The sequence below is a fragment of the Pogona vitticeps genome, chromosome 4, assembly GCF_051106095.1.
Source record: "Pogona vitticeps strain Pit_001003342236 chromosome 4, PviZW2.1, whole genome shotgun sequence".
Lineage (NCBI taxonomy): Eukaryota > Metazoa > Chordata > Lepidosauria > Squamata > Agamidae > Pogona > Pogona vitticeps.
In genome coordinates, this window is record NC_135786.1 from 212,135,403 (window position 1) to 212,153,888 (window position 18,486).

The 18,486-nt window shown below is 41.8% G+C and overlaps 2 protein-coding genes and 1 long non-coding RNA gene across 4 annotated transcripts; 1 reads left to right on the plus strand and 2 right to left on the minus strand.

Annotated features, from left to right (window-relative positions):
- Window positions 1-2,583: 2,583 nt before the first annotated feature.
- LOC144589279 (RNA-binding protein 12B-A-like) lies at window positions 2,584-5,219 on the minus strand. The gene has a single exon (XM_078393591.1). The coding sequence runs from the start codon at window positions 5,216-5,218 to the stop codon at window positions 2,969-2,971; it is 2,250 nt and encodes a 749-aa protein (XP_078249717.1). The 5' UTR covers window position 5,219; the 3' UTR covers window positions 2,584-2,968.
- Window positions 5,220-6,743: 1,524 nt separating this feature from the next.
- On the minus strand, window positions 6,744-13,572 carry LOC144589278 (RNA-binding protein 12B-A-like). Of its 2 annotated transcripts, XM_078393590.1 has the most exons (3): window positions 13,036-13,572; window positions 9,909-9,955; window positions 6,744-9,404 (listed from the first exon to the last, which is right to left on the minus strand). In XM_078393590.1, exon 3 carries the CDS (start codon window positions 9,376-9,378, stop codon window positions 7,129-7,131), a length of 2,250 nt encoding a protein of 749 aa, XP_078249716.1. In that variant the 5' UTR covers window positions 9,379-9,404; window positions 9,909-9,955; window positions 13,036-13,572; the 3' UTR covers window positions 6,744-7,128. The 2 variants fall into 2 exon arrangements, with proteins under 2 accessions (XP_078249716.1, XP_078249715.1); XM_078393589.1 differs by having other exon boundaries at window positions 6,744-9,955.
- Window positions 13,573-15,218: 1,646 nt separating this feature from the next.
- Window positions 15,219-17,179, plus strand: LOC144589283 (uncharacterized). The gene is made up of 3 exons (XR_013545320.1): window positions 15,219-15,425; window positions 16,166-16,254; window positions 16,362-17,179. It is a non-coding gene; the product is annotated as an uncharacterized LOC144589283 (long non-coding RNA).
- The last annotated feature ends 1,307 nt before the right edge of the window (window positions 17,180-18,486 follow it).

Consider the following 18,486-nt stretch of genomic DNA (forward strand, 5'->3'; position numbering starts at 1 on the left):
CAGAGCGAGGTGGTAGGGCAGAACACAAGTACCGTCGTTCTGTGGTCGTAACTGAAGATTGATGGCCCTTTTCTTACGTTCGATCACACGGGAGCACCACTTATTGCGAGGCCGGCTCGAAGAAGTGTGTGCTGAAAAATAAATGACTCCCAAAGACAGAAGACTTCGCTTTGTTTAGCTCTTTCAGTTTGCTGGGGAGAGACTGTTCTTTCTGTTAGCTGGGGAGAAAACTGAACTGCCTCACAGCTTCTCTCTGCAGTGTTCTTCTATTTTCTCTTTCGGTTTCTCCCTCAGCTTTATCAGCTCAGCTCTCTCCAGCCACTGTCAGAGTGATTTATTGCCTATAAGAACGCCTACTTTCAGCAGAGTTTCAGCCTATCAAACAGCTTATACAGCAAAACCTATCCTATTACAATGCAATAGGAAATGAGGAAATATGCTTCTTCCTGTTGCCTATAGATATATGGAGAGTACATAGATTTATAGATATAGCTACATACAATAATAAACTCTCTTTTCTGCTGCTGCAGAACCATTTCCCAACAACCAACATTTTCCACTTTTGTAGGGTATAAGCTGTACACTGCAACAGTATGTGTGACCTGAATTTCCATAATATTAATACAGTGGTGCCTTGCACAACGGGTGCCTCACACAACGATGAATTCACACGATGCCTTTTTCTGTTAAATTTGCCACCTCACACAAAGATGTTTCCTATGAGGAATTTTCACACAACGATGCCTCTTTTTCGCTCCTTTAAAAGTGTCTTACAATGTTTGGAACCTGTTTTAAAAGCTTGCAGTAGTTAGCCCACCTCCTGGAACCTATGCAAACTTATTTTGGTGTTGTTCTGACACTTCGTTAATTTGTGGTGATTTTTTGTTTTTCCCCTCATTGAAATGCATGGAGTTCAATGAGGGGAAAAACAAAAAATCACCACAAATTAACGAAGCGTCAGAACAACACCAAAATAAGCTTGCATAGGGTTCAGGAGGTGGGCTAACCATTGCAAGCATTTAAAACAGGCTTCAAACAGTTTAAGACACTTTTACAGGAGCGAAAAGGGGCATCGGAAAGAGCTCTTTGATCTCCGTTTCCCTTTTAAAGCTCTTTCCAATGTCTCTTTTCACTCATTTATGTGAATTTCGTTGTATGATATACTATGTATATACTTACAATGCCAATAAATTATATTATTATTATTATTATTATTATTATTATTATTATTATTATTGTTGTTGTTGTTGTTGTTGTTGTTCTTGTTGTTGTTGTTGTTGTTGTTATTATTATTATTATTATTATTATTATTATTATTATTATTATTATTATTATTTAAAAGTGCCTTAAACTGTTTGAAGCCTGTTTTAAATGCTTGCAATGGTTAGCCCACCTCCTTAACCCTATGCAAACTTATTTTGGTGTTGTTCTGACACTTTGTTAATTTGTGGTGATTTTTTGTTTTTCCCCTCATTGAACTCCATGCATTTCAATGAGGGGAAAAACAAAAAATCACCACAAATTAACGAAGTGTCAGAACAACACCAAAATAAGTTTGCATAGGTTTCAGGAGGTGGGCTAACCATTGCAAGCATTTAAAACAGGTTCCAAACATTGTAAGACACTTTTACAGGAGCGAAAAAGGACTTCGCAAAGCCATTGAAATGCATTGAGTCGGCTTCAATGCATTTCAATTGGGGAACCGGGTTTCACTCAACAATGTTTCCTATGGGGATTTTCCCTCAAGGACGGCAATCCGTTCCAATTGGAACGGATTAACTGGTTTTCAATGCATTCCTATGGGAAACGGTGTTTCACAGAACGATGTTTCACACAACGTTGATTTTTTTGGAACCAACTAACATCTTTGTGCAAGGCACCACTGTATACAGTACAGTGGTGCCTCGACATACAGACATCCCTACTTATGAAAATTTTGAGGTACGGAAAGCTCCAGCCGCAAAATTTTGCTTCTACTTGCGGCCAGAGCTTCCACTTACGAAAGGGAAAAGGCAGGGGTAAAGGGCAGGAAATTTAAATTTACAGTACTAACTGTTGGTGGCAAAGAGGCTGCTTCTTTGTAGCTCTTTCACCCCAATGGTTAGGGAAAGGGATCTGGTGGCGGTGGCCCAGAGCTGGAAGGCTTGAGCCTCCTGGGTGCTCTGGCAGCAGCAGTGCAGGTGGTGGAGGCAGCAGCTTCAGCTGCCCTGTTGGCCCCCAGCCACGGTCGCCCAGCGCGAGGAGGCTTGAACTGGCCGGGGTGCTTCAGCTGTTCACCCCCGGGCAAGGTCACCCAGTGCCGGGAGGCTTGAGCTGGCTTGAGATTTATTTTTATTTTTACAGGCCCAGGGGCTTGCAGTGTTTTATTTTTATTTGGGGGGGGGTGTATTTTTTCCTTCAGCTGGAACAGATTAAATGGTTTTCAATGAATTCCTATAGGAAATGGTGCTTTGACTTACGGAAATTTCAACCTACGGCCACCGTTCCAATACAGATTAATTCCATAAGTTGAGGCACCACTGTACTGCTTCTCAGTAGTGTAATTGGGCACTACTGGATACAAATCAGCCAAATAGCAATTCATGTCTTTCCATTTATGTACTTTTATTGTAAAACTGAGCTGAAATTATGAAAATGTACTGAACATCATAATGGGCAAGAAGCCAAGAAAACAGACAACATATTATTACATACAACAATAACACAACTTCTAGCTCTGAAATTTAAAACTCTACTGCAACAAAAACCATATTTAGACAAACCACAAACATACACTGCAAGGTCATGCTTTCATGAATTGCCCAGGGATACAATTCTGTCTGAAAGAACGTAAGACGTCATTCCGACTCCCTCACAATAAAAGACACTAATTTTGGAAGCAGTCATAGCTATTTACAGTGAATTTACTTTTTATATATTTTTCAAGAAATTTAATACCGTAAGCTTTGCTTCCTAAACACTTTCTCATTTATACCAAGCTCAACCTAATTTTGCACTCGCCAATTGGCCTATCATTAAGTTCATTAACAGCAGCCACTGCCTCATCATAATTTATCAGGGCAACAAGAGCGTCACCAGAAAACATGCCATACTCATTCTGCTGCATAAAAAGAGATTCTGGTATGATCTTGTAGCCATAGAAAAAATCCAGAACTTCATCACGTGAGACTTCCGATGGCATATTCCTTAATTTAATCAGTGTGACACGATCTGAGCCACTCCTGAAATCAGAGTCAGGCACAGTATGTCCATCTGGGAAAATTCCAGGAATTCTTTCACCAACATCAGTAAATGTGGGATGGACTCTAACATGATCAGGTGAACAGACTGAATCATCAGGTGGATGTCTGTGATCAGATGGATACTTTAAATCATCAGCTGAATGTTTATAATACAATGGATGCTTTACATTTCCCTGCATGGATTCAACCTGAGAATGAAGTTTACCTTTTTTATTTGTGTAGGGATGATCCTGCATCTTTTTATTTAATACTGATGGAACATTGATACCAAACTCTCGCATTTGTTCCTCAGATATGCTTCTCAGGAGTACTTCCGTTCCCAAAAAATGCTTACGATTTAAACTTTCAGCTTTCCGTGCTTCATCTTCAGATCTAAATTTGACTAACGCTTCTCCCAGTCCAGCTCCTTTATCATCATACAGCAAACGAATATCCCTGTCGTCAATATTAAATCCTGCAAAAAACTTCTGCACTTCAACATTTGTCACATCAAATGGAAAATTTCTTACATATAAACATGTATATGAGCCAGAATGTTGATCTTGATCGTTTTTTCCCCTCCTATGGTAATGTCCCTCTGGTGATCTTGTAGTTTCTGAAGATCCAATTAACTGAAATGCTTCTGTTTTGGAAATGGGGGAAAGGTGAACCTTTTGAGGATAAAGATGCCACTTGTGATATTTGAGTGCACACTCATATATTCTGAGTGATTTGAAAGTCACAATTGCATCCCTGCTTCTATGGCTACGTGGCTTTAAGAATACAATCTGATCATCAGAAATATCCAACTCTCCAAAGAATAATCTCAATTCATCCTTATCACCAACAGGTGACAGATTTTGTACACGTACATAGTACTCCCTGTTATGAGATGAAAGAGAATGGGTTGAGCCAGAAAATGGTGAATGAGAACGTGTAATAACTCTCTTTGGCGAAGACCTGGAATGGATCCGTACTGCAGTCCTTCTTGGTGGAGACTTAGAATAGGACCGTGCTATAATCTTCCTTGGTGGAGACCTTGAATAGCTCCGTGTTGTAATCGTCCTTGGTGAAGACCGTGAATGAGTTGGTGCTGTAACCATCCTTGATGGAGACCTTGAATGGCTCTGTGCTGTAATCCTCCTTGGTGAAGACCGTGAATGAGTCCGTGCTGTAACCCTCCTTGATGGAGACCTTGAATGGCTCCGTGCTGTAATCCTCCTTGGTGAAGACCGTGAATGAGTCTGTGCTGTAACCATCCTTGATGGAGACCTTGAATAGCTCCGTGCTGTAATCCTCCTTGGTGAAGACCGTGAATGAGTCCGTGCAGTATTCCTTCTTGATGGAGATCTTGAATGGGTATGTGTCATAATCCTCCCTGATGGAGAACAAGACCTTGAACGAGTGCATGCCATAATTCTCCTTGGAGGAGACCTGGAGTGACTACATGCCATAACCCTCCTTGTAGGAGATTTTGAATGGGTATATCTTCCTGAGGACTCTCTCCTGGGCTGCTTATAGTTTGCTTGCGCGATCTCCCTACTGCTGTTTCGGGAACCGCTGGAATGGAATTCACGCTGTGAGAAATCCACAGAACTATAGCTAGATTTGTCCACTCCTTTCTTAAGGGCTGCAACTACATTTGAAAGGCTGCCAACTCCAGAGGCCCCAGGGTTATTAGAACCTGTCCGCCTAGAGCCAGTTACTGTTTCTTTTCCACCACGATCAAATATTTTCCTATTAATTTCTATTATATGCTGCATTTCTGTCTTGCTGCTGAGAAACAATTCGATATGTGAACCCCTGATAGATATTCCTGAATAGCTCATTGCTCGCCGTGCATCTTCATCTGTTGCAAATATGATAAAAGCTTCCCCCTTTTCTCCTCCAATAATATGTACACCACCATCAGGGATATTCAATCCTGAGAAGAAATGGCGAATATCCACAGGGCCTGCAACAACAGGAAGCCCCTGTAAACGGATGACTACAGCCATTCTGAGTTAAGACACTTTTACAGGAGCGAAAAGGGGCATCGGAAAGAGCTCTTTGATCTCCGTTTCCCTTTTAAAGCTCTTTCCAATGTCTCTTTTCACTCATTTATGTGAATTTCGTTGTATGATATACTATGTATATACTTACAATGCCAATAAATTATATTATTATTATTATTATTATTATTATTATTATTATTATTATTATTGTTGTTGTTGTTGTTGTTGTTGTTGTTGTTATTATTATTATTATTATTATTATTATTATTATTATTATTATTTAAAAGTGCCTTAAACTGTTTGAAGCCTGTTTTAAATGCTTGCAATGGTTAGCCCACCTCCTTAACCCTATGCAAACTTATTTTGGTGTTGTTCTGACACTTTGTTAATTTGTGGTGATTTTTTGTTTTTCCCCTCATTGAACTCCATGCATTTCAATGAGGGGAAAAACAAAAAATCACCACAAATTAACGAAGTGTCAGAACAACACCAAAATAAGTTTGCATAGGTTTCAGGAGGTGGGCTAACCATTGCAAGCATTTAAAACAGGTTCCAAACATTGTAAGACACTTTTACAGGAGCGAAAAAGGACTTCGCAAAGCCATTGAAATGCATTGAGTCGGCTTCAATGCATTTCAATTGGGGAACCGGGTTTCACTCAACAATGTTTCCTATGGGGATTTTCCCTCAAGGACGGCAATCCGTTCCAATTGGAACGGATTAACTGGTTTTCAATGCATTCCTATGGGAAACGGTGTTTCACAGAACGATGTTTCACACAACGTTGATTTTTTTGGAACCAACTAACATCTTTGTGCAAGGCACCACTGTATACAGTACAGTGGTGCCTCGACATACAGACATCCCTACTTATGAAAATTTTGAGGTACGGAAAGCTCCAGCCGCAAAATTTTGCTTCTACTTGCGGCCAGAGCTTCCACTTACGAAAGGGAAAAGGCAGGGGTAAAGGGCAGGAAATTTAAATTTACAGTACTAACTGTTGGTGGCAAAGAGGCTGCTTCTTTGTAGCTCTTTCACCCCAATGGTTAGGGAAAGGGATCTGGTGGCGGTGGCCCAGAGCTGGAAGGCTTGAGCCTCCTGGGTGCTCTGGCAGCAGCAGTGCAGGTGGTGGAGGCAGCAGCTTCAGCTGCCCTGTTGGCCCCCAGCCACGGTCGCCCAGCGCGAGGAGGCTTGAACTGGCCGGGGTGCTTCAGCTGTTCACCCCCGGGCAAGGTCACCCAGTGCCGGGAGGCTTGAGCTGGCTTGAGATTTATTTTTATTTTTACAGGCCCAGGGGCTTGCAGTGTTTTATTTTTATTTGGGGGGGGGTGTATTTTTTCCTTCAGCTGGAACAGATTAAATGGTTTTCAATGAATTCCTATAGGAAATGGTGCTTTGACTTACGGAAATTTCAACCTACGGCCACCGTTCCAATACAGATTAATTCCATAAGTTGAGGCACCACTGTACTGCTTCTCAGTAGTGTAATTGGGCACTACTGGATACAAATCAGCCAAATAGCAATTCATGTCTTTCCATTTATGTACTTTTATTGTAAAACTGAGCTGAAATTATGAAAATGTACTGAACATCATAATGGGCAAGAAGCCAAGAAAACAGACAACATATTATTACATACAACAATAACACAACTTCTAGCTCTGAAATTTAAAACTCTACTGCAACAAAAACCATATTTAGACAAACCACAAACATACACTGCAAGGTCATGCTTTCATGAATTGCCCAGGGATACAATTCTGTCTGAAAGAACGTAAGACGTCATTCCGACTCCCTCACAATAAAAGACACTAATTTTGGAAGCAGTCATAGCTATTTACAGTGAATTTACTTTTTATATATTTTTCAAGAAATTTAATACCGTAAGCTTTGCTTCCTAAACACTTTCTCATTTATACCAAGCTCAACCTAATTTTGCACTCGCCAATTGGCCTATCATTAAGTTCATTAACAGCAGCCACTGCCTCATCATAATTTATCAGGGCAACAAGAGCGTCACCAGAAAACATGCCATACTCATTCTGCTGCATAAAAAGAGATTCTGGTATGATCTTGTAGCCATAGAAAAAATCCAGAACTTCATCACGTGAGACTTCCGATGGCATATTCCTTAATTTAATCAGTGTGACACGATCTGAGCCACTCCTGAAATCAGAGTCAGGCACAGTATGTCCATCTGGGAAAATTCCAGGAATTCTTTCACCAACATCAGTAAATGTGGGATGGACTCTAACATGATCAGGTGAACAGACTGAATCATCAGGTGGATGTCTGTGATCAGATGGATACTTTAAATCATCAGCTGAATGTTTATAATACAATGGATGCTTTACATTTCCCTGCATGGATTCAACCTGAGAATGAAGTTTACCTTTTTTATTTGTGTAGGGATGATCCTGCATCTTTTTATTTAATACTGATGGAACATTGATACCAAACTCTCGCATTTGTTCCTCAGATATGCTTCTCAGGAGTACTTCCGTTCCCAAAAAATGCTTACGATTTAAACTTTCAGCTTTCCGTGCTTCATCTTCAGATCTAAATTTGACTAACGCTTCTCCCAGTCCAGCTCCTTTATCATCATACAGCAAACGAATATCCCTGTCGTCAATATTAAATCCTGCAAAAAACTTCTGCACTTCAACATTTGTCACATCAAATGGAAAATTTCTTACATATAAACATGTATATGAGCCAGAATGTTGATCTTGATCGTTTTTTCCCCTCCTATGGTAATGTCCCTCTGGTGATCTTGTAGTTTCTGAAGATCCAATTAACTGAAATGCTTCTGTTTTGGAAATGGGGGAAAGGTGAACCTTTTGAGGATAAAGATGCCACTTGTGATATTTGAGTGCACACTCATATATTCTGAGTGATTTGAAAGTCACAATTGCATCCCTGCTTCTATGGCTACGTGGCTTTAAGAATACAATCTGATCATCAGAAATATCCAACTCTCCAAAGAATAATCTCAATTCATCCTTATCACCAACAGGTGACAGATTTTGTACACGTACATAGTACTCCCTGTTATGAGATGAAAGAGAATGGGTTGAGCCAGAAAATGGTGAATGAGAACGTGTAATAACTCTCTTTGGCGAAGACCTGGAATGGATCCGTACTGCAGTCCTTCTTGGTGGAGACTTAGAATAGGACCATGCTATAATCTTCCTTGGTGGAGACCTTGAATAGCTCCGTGTTGTAATCGTCCTTGGTGAAGACCGTGAATGAGTTGGTGCTGTAACCATCCTTGATGGAGACCTTGAATGGCTCTGTGCTGTAATCCTCCTTGGTGAAGACCGTGAATGAGTCCGTGCTGTAACCCTCCTTGATGGAGACCTTGAATGGCTCCGTGCTGTAATCCTCCTTGGTGAAGACCGTGAATGAGTCTGTGCTGTAACCATCCTTGATGGAGACCTTGAATAGCTCCGTGCTGTAATCCTCCTTGGTGAAGACCGTGAATGAGTCCGTGCAGTATTCCTTCTTGATGGAGATCTTGAATGGGTATGTGTCATAATCCTCCCTGATGGAGAACAAGACCTTGAACGAGTGCATGCCATAATTCTCCTTGGAGGAGACCTGGAGTGACTACATGCCATAACCCTCCTTGTAGGAGATTTTGAATGGGTGTATCTTCCTGAGGACTCTCTCCTGGGCTGCTTATAGTTTGCTTGCGCGATCTCCCTACTGCTGTTTCGGGAACCGCTGGAATGGAATTCACGCTGTGAGAAATCCACAGAACTATAGCTAGATTTGTCCACTCCTTTCTTAAGGGCTGCAACTACATTTGAAAGGCTGCCAACTCCAGAGGCCCCAGGGTTATTAGAACCTGTCCGCCTAGAGCCAGTTACTGTTTCTTTTCCACCACGATCAAATATTTTCCTATTAATTTCTATTATATGCTGCATTTCTGTCTTGCTGCTGAGAAACAATTCGATATGTGAACCCCTGATAGATATTCCTGAATAGCTCATTGCTCGCCGTGCATCTTCATCTGTTGCAAATATGATAAAAGCTTCCCCCTTTTCTCCTCCAATAATATGTACACCACCATCAGGGATATTCAATCCTGAGAAGAAATGGCGAATATCCACAGGGCCTGCAACAACAGGAAGCCCCTGTAAACGGATGACTACAGCCATTCTGAGTTCAACCCACAGCAAGCCACCTGTGGATAAAACACACAATAGCAAGCCTTTAAGATACTGAAAAAGTACTACACCTCACACTCTACCATTTAAAACAGAAATGTCCACCTTCAACCTAGTATACAAAATCAAAGAATAACTCAACTGAAACCACAAGAAGCCAATTTAATCATAAAGCTTGCTAACAATTATTCATCCTGAAATTCTGAGTGTTCCATCAGCATTCCAAATAATCAAAACAGTTTCAGTAATTCTAACTGGCTCTAATGAAGATAAAGAAATCTTTCACTGCACATATACAGGCCATCACAACTTTTATGAGGATATTAAACCAGAAGTTATCTCTAGTCCTGTGTCTTTGCCAAACACTCCACTTCTTAACAACCAACGTTAAGCCATCCAGTCCCTATGATGTATCATTTCCTCATGATCTGGACATCCAATCTGTACTTCCTCTCCTGCCACAAGTCTGTCAGAAAGAAATCATCTCAGACAACAGAAGCATTAATGTTTTAGAAGCTTACCTGTTTCTTCCTCAAAGGCCTGATTAAAGTCTGTGAAATCAACTCAACTGTGGAAAGAAAAACATGATTAATGGCCAATAAGTAGGTTTACATATCATGTCTCATTACTGAGGAATATCTTTGACCAATGCCAAGAGTAACCAACTAAAAAAAATTGATGGTTTTATACAAAGTTCTGGTCCCAATCCAGACTTCTACAAAACACAAACAAAAAACTCACAAGACATAAATAATGAATTTCAACAAAACAGCATCTTGGCATATCCATTTTGAGAGGATACTCTCCTATTAAAGCTAATTTCAGTAAGCCTTGAAAATAAGCTTGTAATCACTCCTTCAGAGATCCGCATAAAGTTTCTTCAGTGTCCAGAGTTGTTGAAAGGTGGAATCTCACACAAAAAGACAGAAGTGTCCAGGTCTGCTGAAATTCTTTTTCTTGGAAAGACAGTGATCGGATGCTCAGTGGTATGAGTGCTGTATTGTAGACATGTCATATTATAAAAAAAATAATAAATCCAAAAACCAAAAATTCCAGGAAAACATATAGTCTTTCCACTTCTTCCACAAATCTGCCATCACACTACCAATCTACGAAAATTCCTCATAATCTTTCATCTTCATAGTCTACAATACAAACTGTAAAAGCATCACACAATGTACTGTCACATAAAATCTACACAAGATATTTATCAGAACACTCTTGTAACAAGTTCTAAAAACATAAAGAGGCCATAATGGAAAATAGTGCAGCCCAATCCTCTGCAAGTAAGATCTACTAAGTTCATCAGAACTTACTCTCAAATAAGTACATACAAGATTACAGTGCTAAAGTTAAAATAAATGATTCTTTTATATTATATAGAGAAATGCATTTGACACATAGTGTTCCACGAGAATACTGCAACTGCAATACACAGATTGCAAATTTCAAATCATTTTAATTTATTTGGACACTGCACTAGATATAGCGCTGAGATAAAATATATACAGTACATATGTTTAAAACCTATCTCAGTGGACTCAATATTAGCCAAGATTTGTTAGGCCATTATCTAATGTAAAACACTACAATCAGTATGTTATATCTGCTATATTTCCCAGCTGTGTTTCCTTCCTAACTAACCAAAACCCATTTTACAAATTTCAAAAATAATCAGAGATGTTTAACTCATTACCATGTTGTCCCTGCTATGTTACCTATAGGTAAACTTAAAGGTTCCCCTTGACAATTGCCCAGTCGTGTCTGACTCTAGGGGCCAGTGCTCATCCCTGTTTCTAGGCCATAGAGCCAGCATTTGTCCGTAGACAGTTTCCATGGTCACGTGGCCAGTGCAACTAGACACAGAATGATGTTACCTTCCTACTGCGGTGGTACCTATTCATCTACTTACATTTTCATTCTTTTGAACTGCTAAGTTGGGAGGAGCTGGGACAGGCAAAGGGAGCTCACTCCGTTGCGTGGATTCAAACTGCTGGTCTGACGACCTTGCAGCCCAGAGGCTTTGCAGCTAACCCGCAATGCCACTACGTTCCCCCATGTTACCTATCGCTTGGCGCAATTTAGCCAACACTTATTGCCCACTGTTTATAGTATAAGGAAAGGAAAAGAATATTTAAGAGAGGTCTTAAAAGGTGTGAAATTACACACAGTACACAACCAGTAAGCAAAGTTGTGTGTCAAAAACTTGTGACAGTAAATGCCAGGATATTCTGAATTCCTCTTTAGAATTTTTTTACTTATTCCAAATATTCCTGGGCAAATCAGTTTCCAGAAATACCACAGACAAAAATACAGCAAAGAAAACTGATACTATTTATTGTAAGTATTTCTTTCTACATTTCAGTTCTTTACATTCTAATTTTTTATGCACTTACTTGGGAATAGGACCCACTGAAATCACTAGAGCTTACTTTTGAGCAGGTATGCATAGGATTGGATAGTTAAAATCTGAAACAGCTCTTGAAAAAACAAATAAAATGGTCATGGCAAAAAACCAATAGGTTATGAGCAAAATCCTGTTTGTGCAAGTACAAGATTCCTGCATAAGCATGACAGGAATAATGCAATTCAATTTCATCACCAAATCCACAATACACTACCAATAGTGTTCGTGGGTTAGCACTCCCACCTCAGGACTATCATCGCTACCACTGACAAACTCACATCCATCCTTTAATGAAACAGAATATTAAAGTTATTGTACTGAATTTTCTCAAAATGAAAGGGAACCAAAAAGTACTACAGTGAGTGAGTGAAACTGAAGATACTAGTTATATCTTATCAAAAGAAAGGTAACCTGTTGATATAAAATGTAACGGATGTGGGCCTCTTCAGGTATACCTCCGTAAAAAATATTATTCTTTCAGGAGTAGGTTTTTGTTGTTCTTAGTATAAGAATATGCAATATACACTACGGGAAAACAGCATAGACTACTGCTAAAGCTCTACTTTAAGAATGTCCACATAACGCTTTAAACCAAGTATGCGAAATCAGTTAATGTAATCTAGGTACTCTTGTCCACAAGACCCATATCAGTGGTCCGAGAATACGTGGGGAAAGCAGCAACCTAAATATATTTGCAGAACAGATTTTGTGACACCGAGGACGTCCCTTAACGGCTTCGGAAGTTGACAAAGCAGAGTTATTTCTTCTCCACCGCAGCTCGAAAGGAATAACACCGCGCAAAAGAGAACAACGTTAACAACGCTGCAACTTCTTACGAACCAAGCTTCCACACCAGAATAAGCAAGATATCAGCGCGACCACAGTAGCCATCTGGATGGCATTATCACTTCTCCCTAAACTAAAAGCTCTTACATTAGAAACACGGAATAACGGAGTTGGAAGGGCCGCTAAGGCCATCGAGTCCAACCTCGTGCTCAGCGTAGGAATCCCAATCAAAGCAGACCTGACAAGACGGTTGTCCAATTAAATTAAAACCCAGCAGGAATCATCTCGGCCCATATCTCTCTACGCGCGAGCGGGAGCAGCAGAAGGTGCGGGACGAAAAGCGTCGGGCCTGGAAAAGCTCAGAGGCTTCCTGCCGAAGCCACAGACACACACACACACACAAAAGCCCCAAGGACAACACTGCCACGGCCCGGTCACATCCCGCTTGTACTAACCAGGTCCGGGCCGGTCCAGAGACCCACCGAGGGCACCCCGGCCCTGCGACTCTCCTCAGGGAAAGAAAGGAACCCAAATCCGGTTACTTTCAAGTTCCTCAGGCCGCATACTTCGGCCCTTTCCCGGGCTTCTTCCCTCCCGGCCCCCTTCGTCCTCCGCTCCCCGGGGCTGCTGACGTGTCTCGCTCGCCCACAGGGCCACCGAAAAACGGACCGCCGCTCCCCTCCGCCAAAGTCACCGGTAGGAGAAACAAAGCGCCGGCCACAGTCTCCCCCCGCCCCCGCCTCAAGAGAGGGCGAACGGTTACCCCCCTCCCCGCGCCCGCCCGGCTGCCCGCAGAAAAAAAACCCACTTCCGCCGACGGTACCAAACACGCATGCCTGAACGGCACCGGAAACTCAGGCCTTCCCCAATCACGTCGGAGTTTAACGACTTCTTCCGGTACCAATGACTTACCCTGAAAACAGCGTTTCAACAAGAAAAACAAAACAAAAAGGTGGAAAAAGAGATGTTGGAGCACCTTTAAAGTTAACTGCTATATATTGATTTTGTCTTTATTTATTTTTAATTTAATTTTTATTTGCATACAAAGAGAGTTGAGGCTTCTTTGGAAGATTGAGAGCTTAGTAACTGGGTTCTTGCGCAGCAAAAACAGCTTTTTTCTCCTAGCGTTAGGATTGGAGTGTCAACAGTCGGTTTTCTACACTGTCCTTTCTCAAGTGCTAAAATGCTAACATAAACGTGCATATATTTCACCTTCTCCTGAGGTCATCTAGCAGCAAACCTTGGCACAGTCCTTGCTTTCCAAATAAGTTTCTGATATGGTTCGAACGAAATACTTAGAAGAAAGTGTCAAAGCAGGACTGAAAGTGAACACTGAAAGGAAAAAAATCATGGCTACAAAATTACACAACTTTAATGCTGACAATTTTATTTATTTATAATATTTATAATATTTCTTACTTTTCTCCTAAGAAAAAATCGAAGGCAGCTTTCATAATTAAAAAACGTGATATGTATTAGTTACGACAGCAATCCTATACATTTAGTACATTATTATCTGGGGTGGGCCTTTGATGTGCATAGAATGTGGATGCTCACCAGTTGTACTCCATTTTACAATCCTCCCTTATCTGCCCCGGATAGGTATTACATGGTACTTCTATATATGCATCAGTTTTAACGGCTGCTATCTACTTCAATCATCAGTGGGCAGAATACAATGAACATTCTACATGATATACAGCACATCTCTCCCTTAATCATGCTAAATTTTTTTGTTTATTTTGCTGCAACAAACTCTTTCGCTTAGCGGTTTACTATCTGAGAGGGGTTTTAAACCGAGTGCTATGCCTAGAATTGTGACGGCAAGAGGAGAAGGGAGGACAGAGGACGAGAAGGTTACGCAATGTCATCGAAGATACCAACAGCAATTTGACACGATTCCGGGAGGCAGTGGAAGACAGGAGGGCCTGGCGTGTTCTGGTCCATGGGATCACGAAGAGTCGGACACGACTTAACGACTAACATGTCCTGAATCCATTTTCGATTTTGCTTTACCTTTTTTTAGTGTAGTACTTGTGTGATTCTTTTAAAATATTTGTATACTTACTGTTTTTAATTTTTCAGTATTGGCTTTTAAAGGCCACCTTGCGCTCGTTTTAAGCAGATAGCCAATATAAAAATATTTAAAGTAAATAAATAAGATTACGTTTCCAGATATCCATTTCTGCCCCATGCAACCAACAATAACCTTTGAATACCCTATGTTTCTGTTTATATCTGGCAAAAGCAGCTTACAATCCAAAAATGAAAAAAAAAACGTGTTGCCCATAGTCGACAGCTACCAGGCTGGATAATATCTTCACTGGGGCACAAAAATGTCAAATACTGTACTTAACAATAATATTCTAATCTAAAGGAAGCCATGGCCTTGGGCAGTCAAGAGCCAAACAGAGGATATTGTCACACAGTGATAAGACCGCCATAACGCAGATGCCTTGACAGCAGAGGCGAGCAGCCGTTCAATAAATGTACTATTAATCCCTCGACCTCTGTTTTATTGGACGGGAGAGTGGTTAATATTAACCCCTCTGGCTTTCCGTAGGCACAAGCCTCGGGGACCGCCCCTCCAAACCAGTGAAGGTTGCGTTCGTTGGTTACTTCGCCGCAGAATGGGGCGGGATTAAGGACTCAGTAACCATGGCGACGGGGAGGCGCTGGCTCGACATGGCGCTGCTCTTGCTTCCCCTGAGCGCTGGACTTTCGGGCACCCCGGGCTTCTTCCTCCCCTTGCGCCGGCCTCAGGGTTGCGGTGAATCGCAGTACTTCGATATCGCCAACTTGTCGTGCGGGCAGTGCGGAGCCTTCCAAAGACAAAGTACTTCGGGTGAGGCCACTGAGGCGGCCGCGACTCCGGTTGGTCCTCCTCCTGCCCGTCAGACGTCCCCTCTCGCCCGGTGCCTCTGAAGGGAACCAGCCACTGCTGCCCCGTGGGGTGGGGAGGGGACCTTTTGTGGAGACCAGGTCTCCTTCAGAGGCTTGGATACCTTCATCCGCCATCATCCTTCCCTCCCGAGTAGGACGGAGGTGGCAGAAGCACTGCTCACTCGCAGCACGGTCCGTTGTAGGAGAGGGTTGGCAGGCTGGGACCTCTCCCTCTCCCGACGCTTCAGGACTTCAGCTTTCATGATACCGCGCCAATTCTCATTATTAATTCTTACTCTTTACTGTCGCCGTCTTCCCTACTTTAGGGGGAGGAAACCCTATGCTTTGTGGAAGTAGCTTGGAAGTCCCCATCACGCTCATTGGTATTTCCTTCTTAAACGTATATTTTAGGCGAGGTTGCGTGTGATGGGGGCCTCTCTCATTGAGCTTCGTATTGGAGGCTGGGGTTTGAACCCAGATCTCATTCCTGCTCCTGTGTGGTGCCAAGTCGCCTTTGACTTAAGGCAACCCTGTGAAAGAATGACCTTTATCACCCAGATCTCTTCAGAGTTCATCAGTTAGCAAGGAACCGGACAGAGGCACAAAGTCATGACCCTTCTAGGAAACTTACAGTACTTTAATACAGTATTACTAGAACAAACCTAGTTGTAGCTAAAATAACAAGCTGTTGCATAATTTCAGGTACCTCCTGCACGTGTCTGCCAGGATACAAGATAGTTTCTGATCAGGGTGGATCTTCTATCTCCTGTGAGAAATGTCCAGAAATCATGGTAACTGATTCATGTGTAATAAATCAAAACATTTTTTATAAGTAAATTATAGGTGCAATATTTTTCAGTGAATGTAGTGATTTATTTTAAAAAAATTGTTTGTTTAGAGTGGAGTTACTCAAGATGGATGGCAATGCATTTCTTGCCCTAGTGACCTAACTGCTGAAGGAAAATGTAAATGCCCTGTTAATGAGATTTTAGGTAAGATTTCTGAGAAGTTACTTGCCAGTGTCTGATTTTTCCTTATAGAGAATTTTATGTTGAGCATGTGCTATGGGTTGTATCCAGAGTTTTCATTCCACAAATTTCAGGAACTTCCAGACACAAAAAATGAGTTTTGCACACAGAGGTAGTCCTGCTGTTAAAATGCAGTCCTGTATCTTTGATTTCTCCATAAGAAATGCCAAGAGAAACAGGATACTGTATAGTTATTGTACCATTGGTGTTTTAGCTAAAATGAAAAATGCCATCATACAACCAATAATAGAGTAGTAATAAGAGTAAAAAAGTATCAGTATAAATTTAAGAGCACTTTCAGGTGCTATAAGAAGCCTGGCTTATCAGAGATGATTACTCACAGGAATAGTTAAACCATAGAGCTTCCTCTATGGTTTGCAGGTTGTAGTGTCTGAAACTGGTGCTCTGGCTTGTCTCCTTCATCCTTCATCAATAAGCCACCCCCCCCCCCAAAAAAAGACAAACTGGGTTGTTGACTTGGCTTTCTAAGGGAAAGATAAATCACAGTACCAGGTTATAATCTCAAGAGAACAACCAACAGGTAAAAGGTGTTTGGTTTGTTTTGGCAGTGGTCCTCAACCTTTTTGGGGCTGCGGACCGGTTGGGGGGAACGTGATCCATGTGGGGGGGAACCCCCGCACAAGCGCAGTGGGCATGTTATGCCCGGGGCACGTATTGCACCTGCGGGGGGGGGCATGTCGCACTCATGCACATGCGCAGCATGCCCCCCCCCCCACGTGAGCATGTCTCGCCTTCCATGCATGTGAGGGAGAGTGGAGATCCGCACCCGCTTCCTGGTTCTGCCAAGCCCACAGACCAGCACTGGGCTGCGGACTGGATTTGTCAACCCCTGTGTTTTGGTGCACTTCCGCTTATCAGAAAAGACGAAAGTTCATATTTTAGCCTATTGGTAAATGAAATGCCATTGAATTTCTTTATGTTGTCAAACAAGAGGTCTGTCTTACTCAACACTATCAAATCTAGATAGAATTGCTTTCCAAGGCTTTACACTGGGATCTTCCTTTGATCGGATAAATTTCTAATGTTTGTCAAAACTGGCTTCTGTAAAATTGCTCTTAAATACTGAATTTCTGAATACCTGCAGAGATAAAATGAAATATTGACCTGCTTTTTCTTTACATTCCTTTTTTTACCTGTGGAAAGAGACACTAATGGTGCATTGCCAAAAACTGCATTATGTGTTCAGTGTAATGGAAAAGAGCAGTCATTTACTACTCCCAATGCATTAAATAATAGGTAAGGCGTTTTGGAGGAGTCTATATAGTTTTCAGAAAGGCGCTTGATTAATGTTTATTTACTCACATTGAAATATAGCAAACCAAAAGTAAAGATAATTGATAAAAATTTACAAAATGTTGTGATAAGTTTCAAAGTTTGCATAGCATCCATGTGTTTTAAAATGATATTATACTATTATTTTACCCAGGCTTCGTGCTCTGGAGAGGACACTCCAGCTTCGCATACAGCGTCGAAACAACATGGGAAGTAGCAGTTACCGGTTATAAGTCTTTGCTCAATTGGCGTAGAGCATGACGCCAGGGGCTACTTCTGACGGTGGGAGAGGTCACTGCACCTCACTAGGTAGATACCGCCCGCCTTAAGCTGGGCAGCCCCCAGCCAGTAAGGTGCTACCTCGCCACGGTCTGTTAACTTCACGGGGTGCGTGGGGTTTAGGGTCAAACCCGACAAGCAGATCGATAACCGTGCACCATGCAACAATCATAAGAAAACTTCTGCCCTTAAGCTGGGCACCTGGAATGTACGGACAATGACCTCTGGCTTTCCTGACTATGGCTTTCCTGACGGCCTCCAAGAAATAGACGATGTGCCCAAGACAGCTGTCATTGACATGGAACTAAGTAGACTGCAGATGGACATTGTTGCCCTGCAAGAGACAAGATTGCCAGACTCGGGATCTGTCAAAGAAAAAAATTTCTCATTTTTCTGGCAGGGAAAACCATTGAATGAGACCAG

What these genes read in the sequence shown, in the direction of transcription:
- LOC144589279 (XM_078393591.1), bottom strand. Translation starts at nt 5,218, where the DNA reads ATGGCTGTAGTCATCCGTTTACAGGGGCTTCCTGTTGTTGCAGGCCCT.
- LOC144589278 (XM_078393590.1), bottom strand. Translation starts at nt 9,378, where the DNA reads ATGGCTGTAGTCATCCGTTTACAGGGGCTTCCTGTTGTTGCAGGCCCT.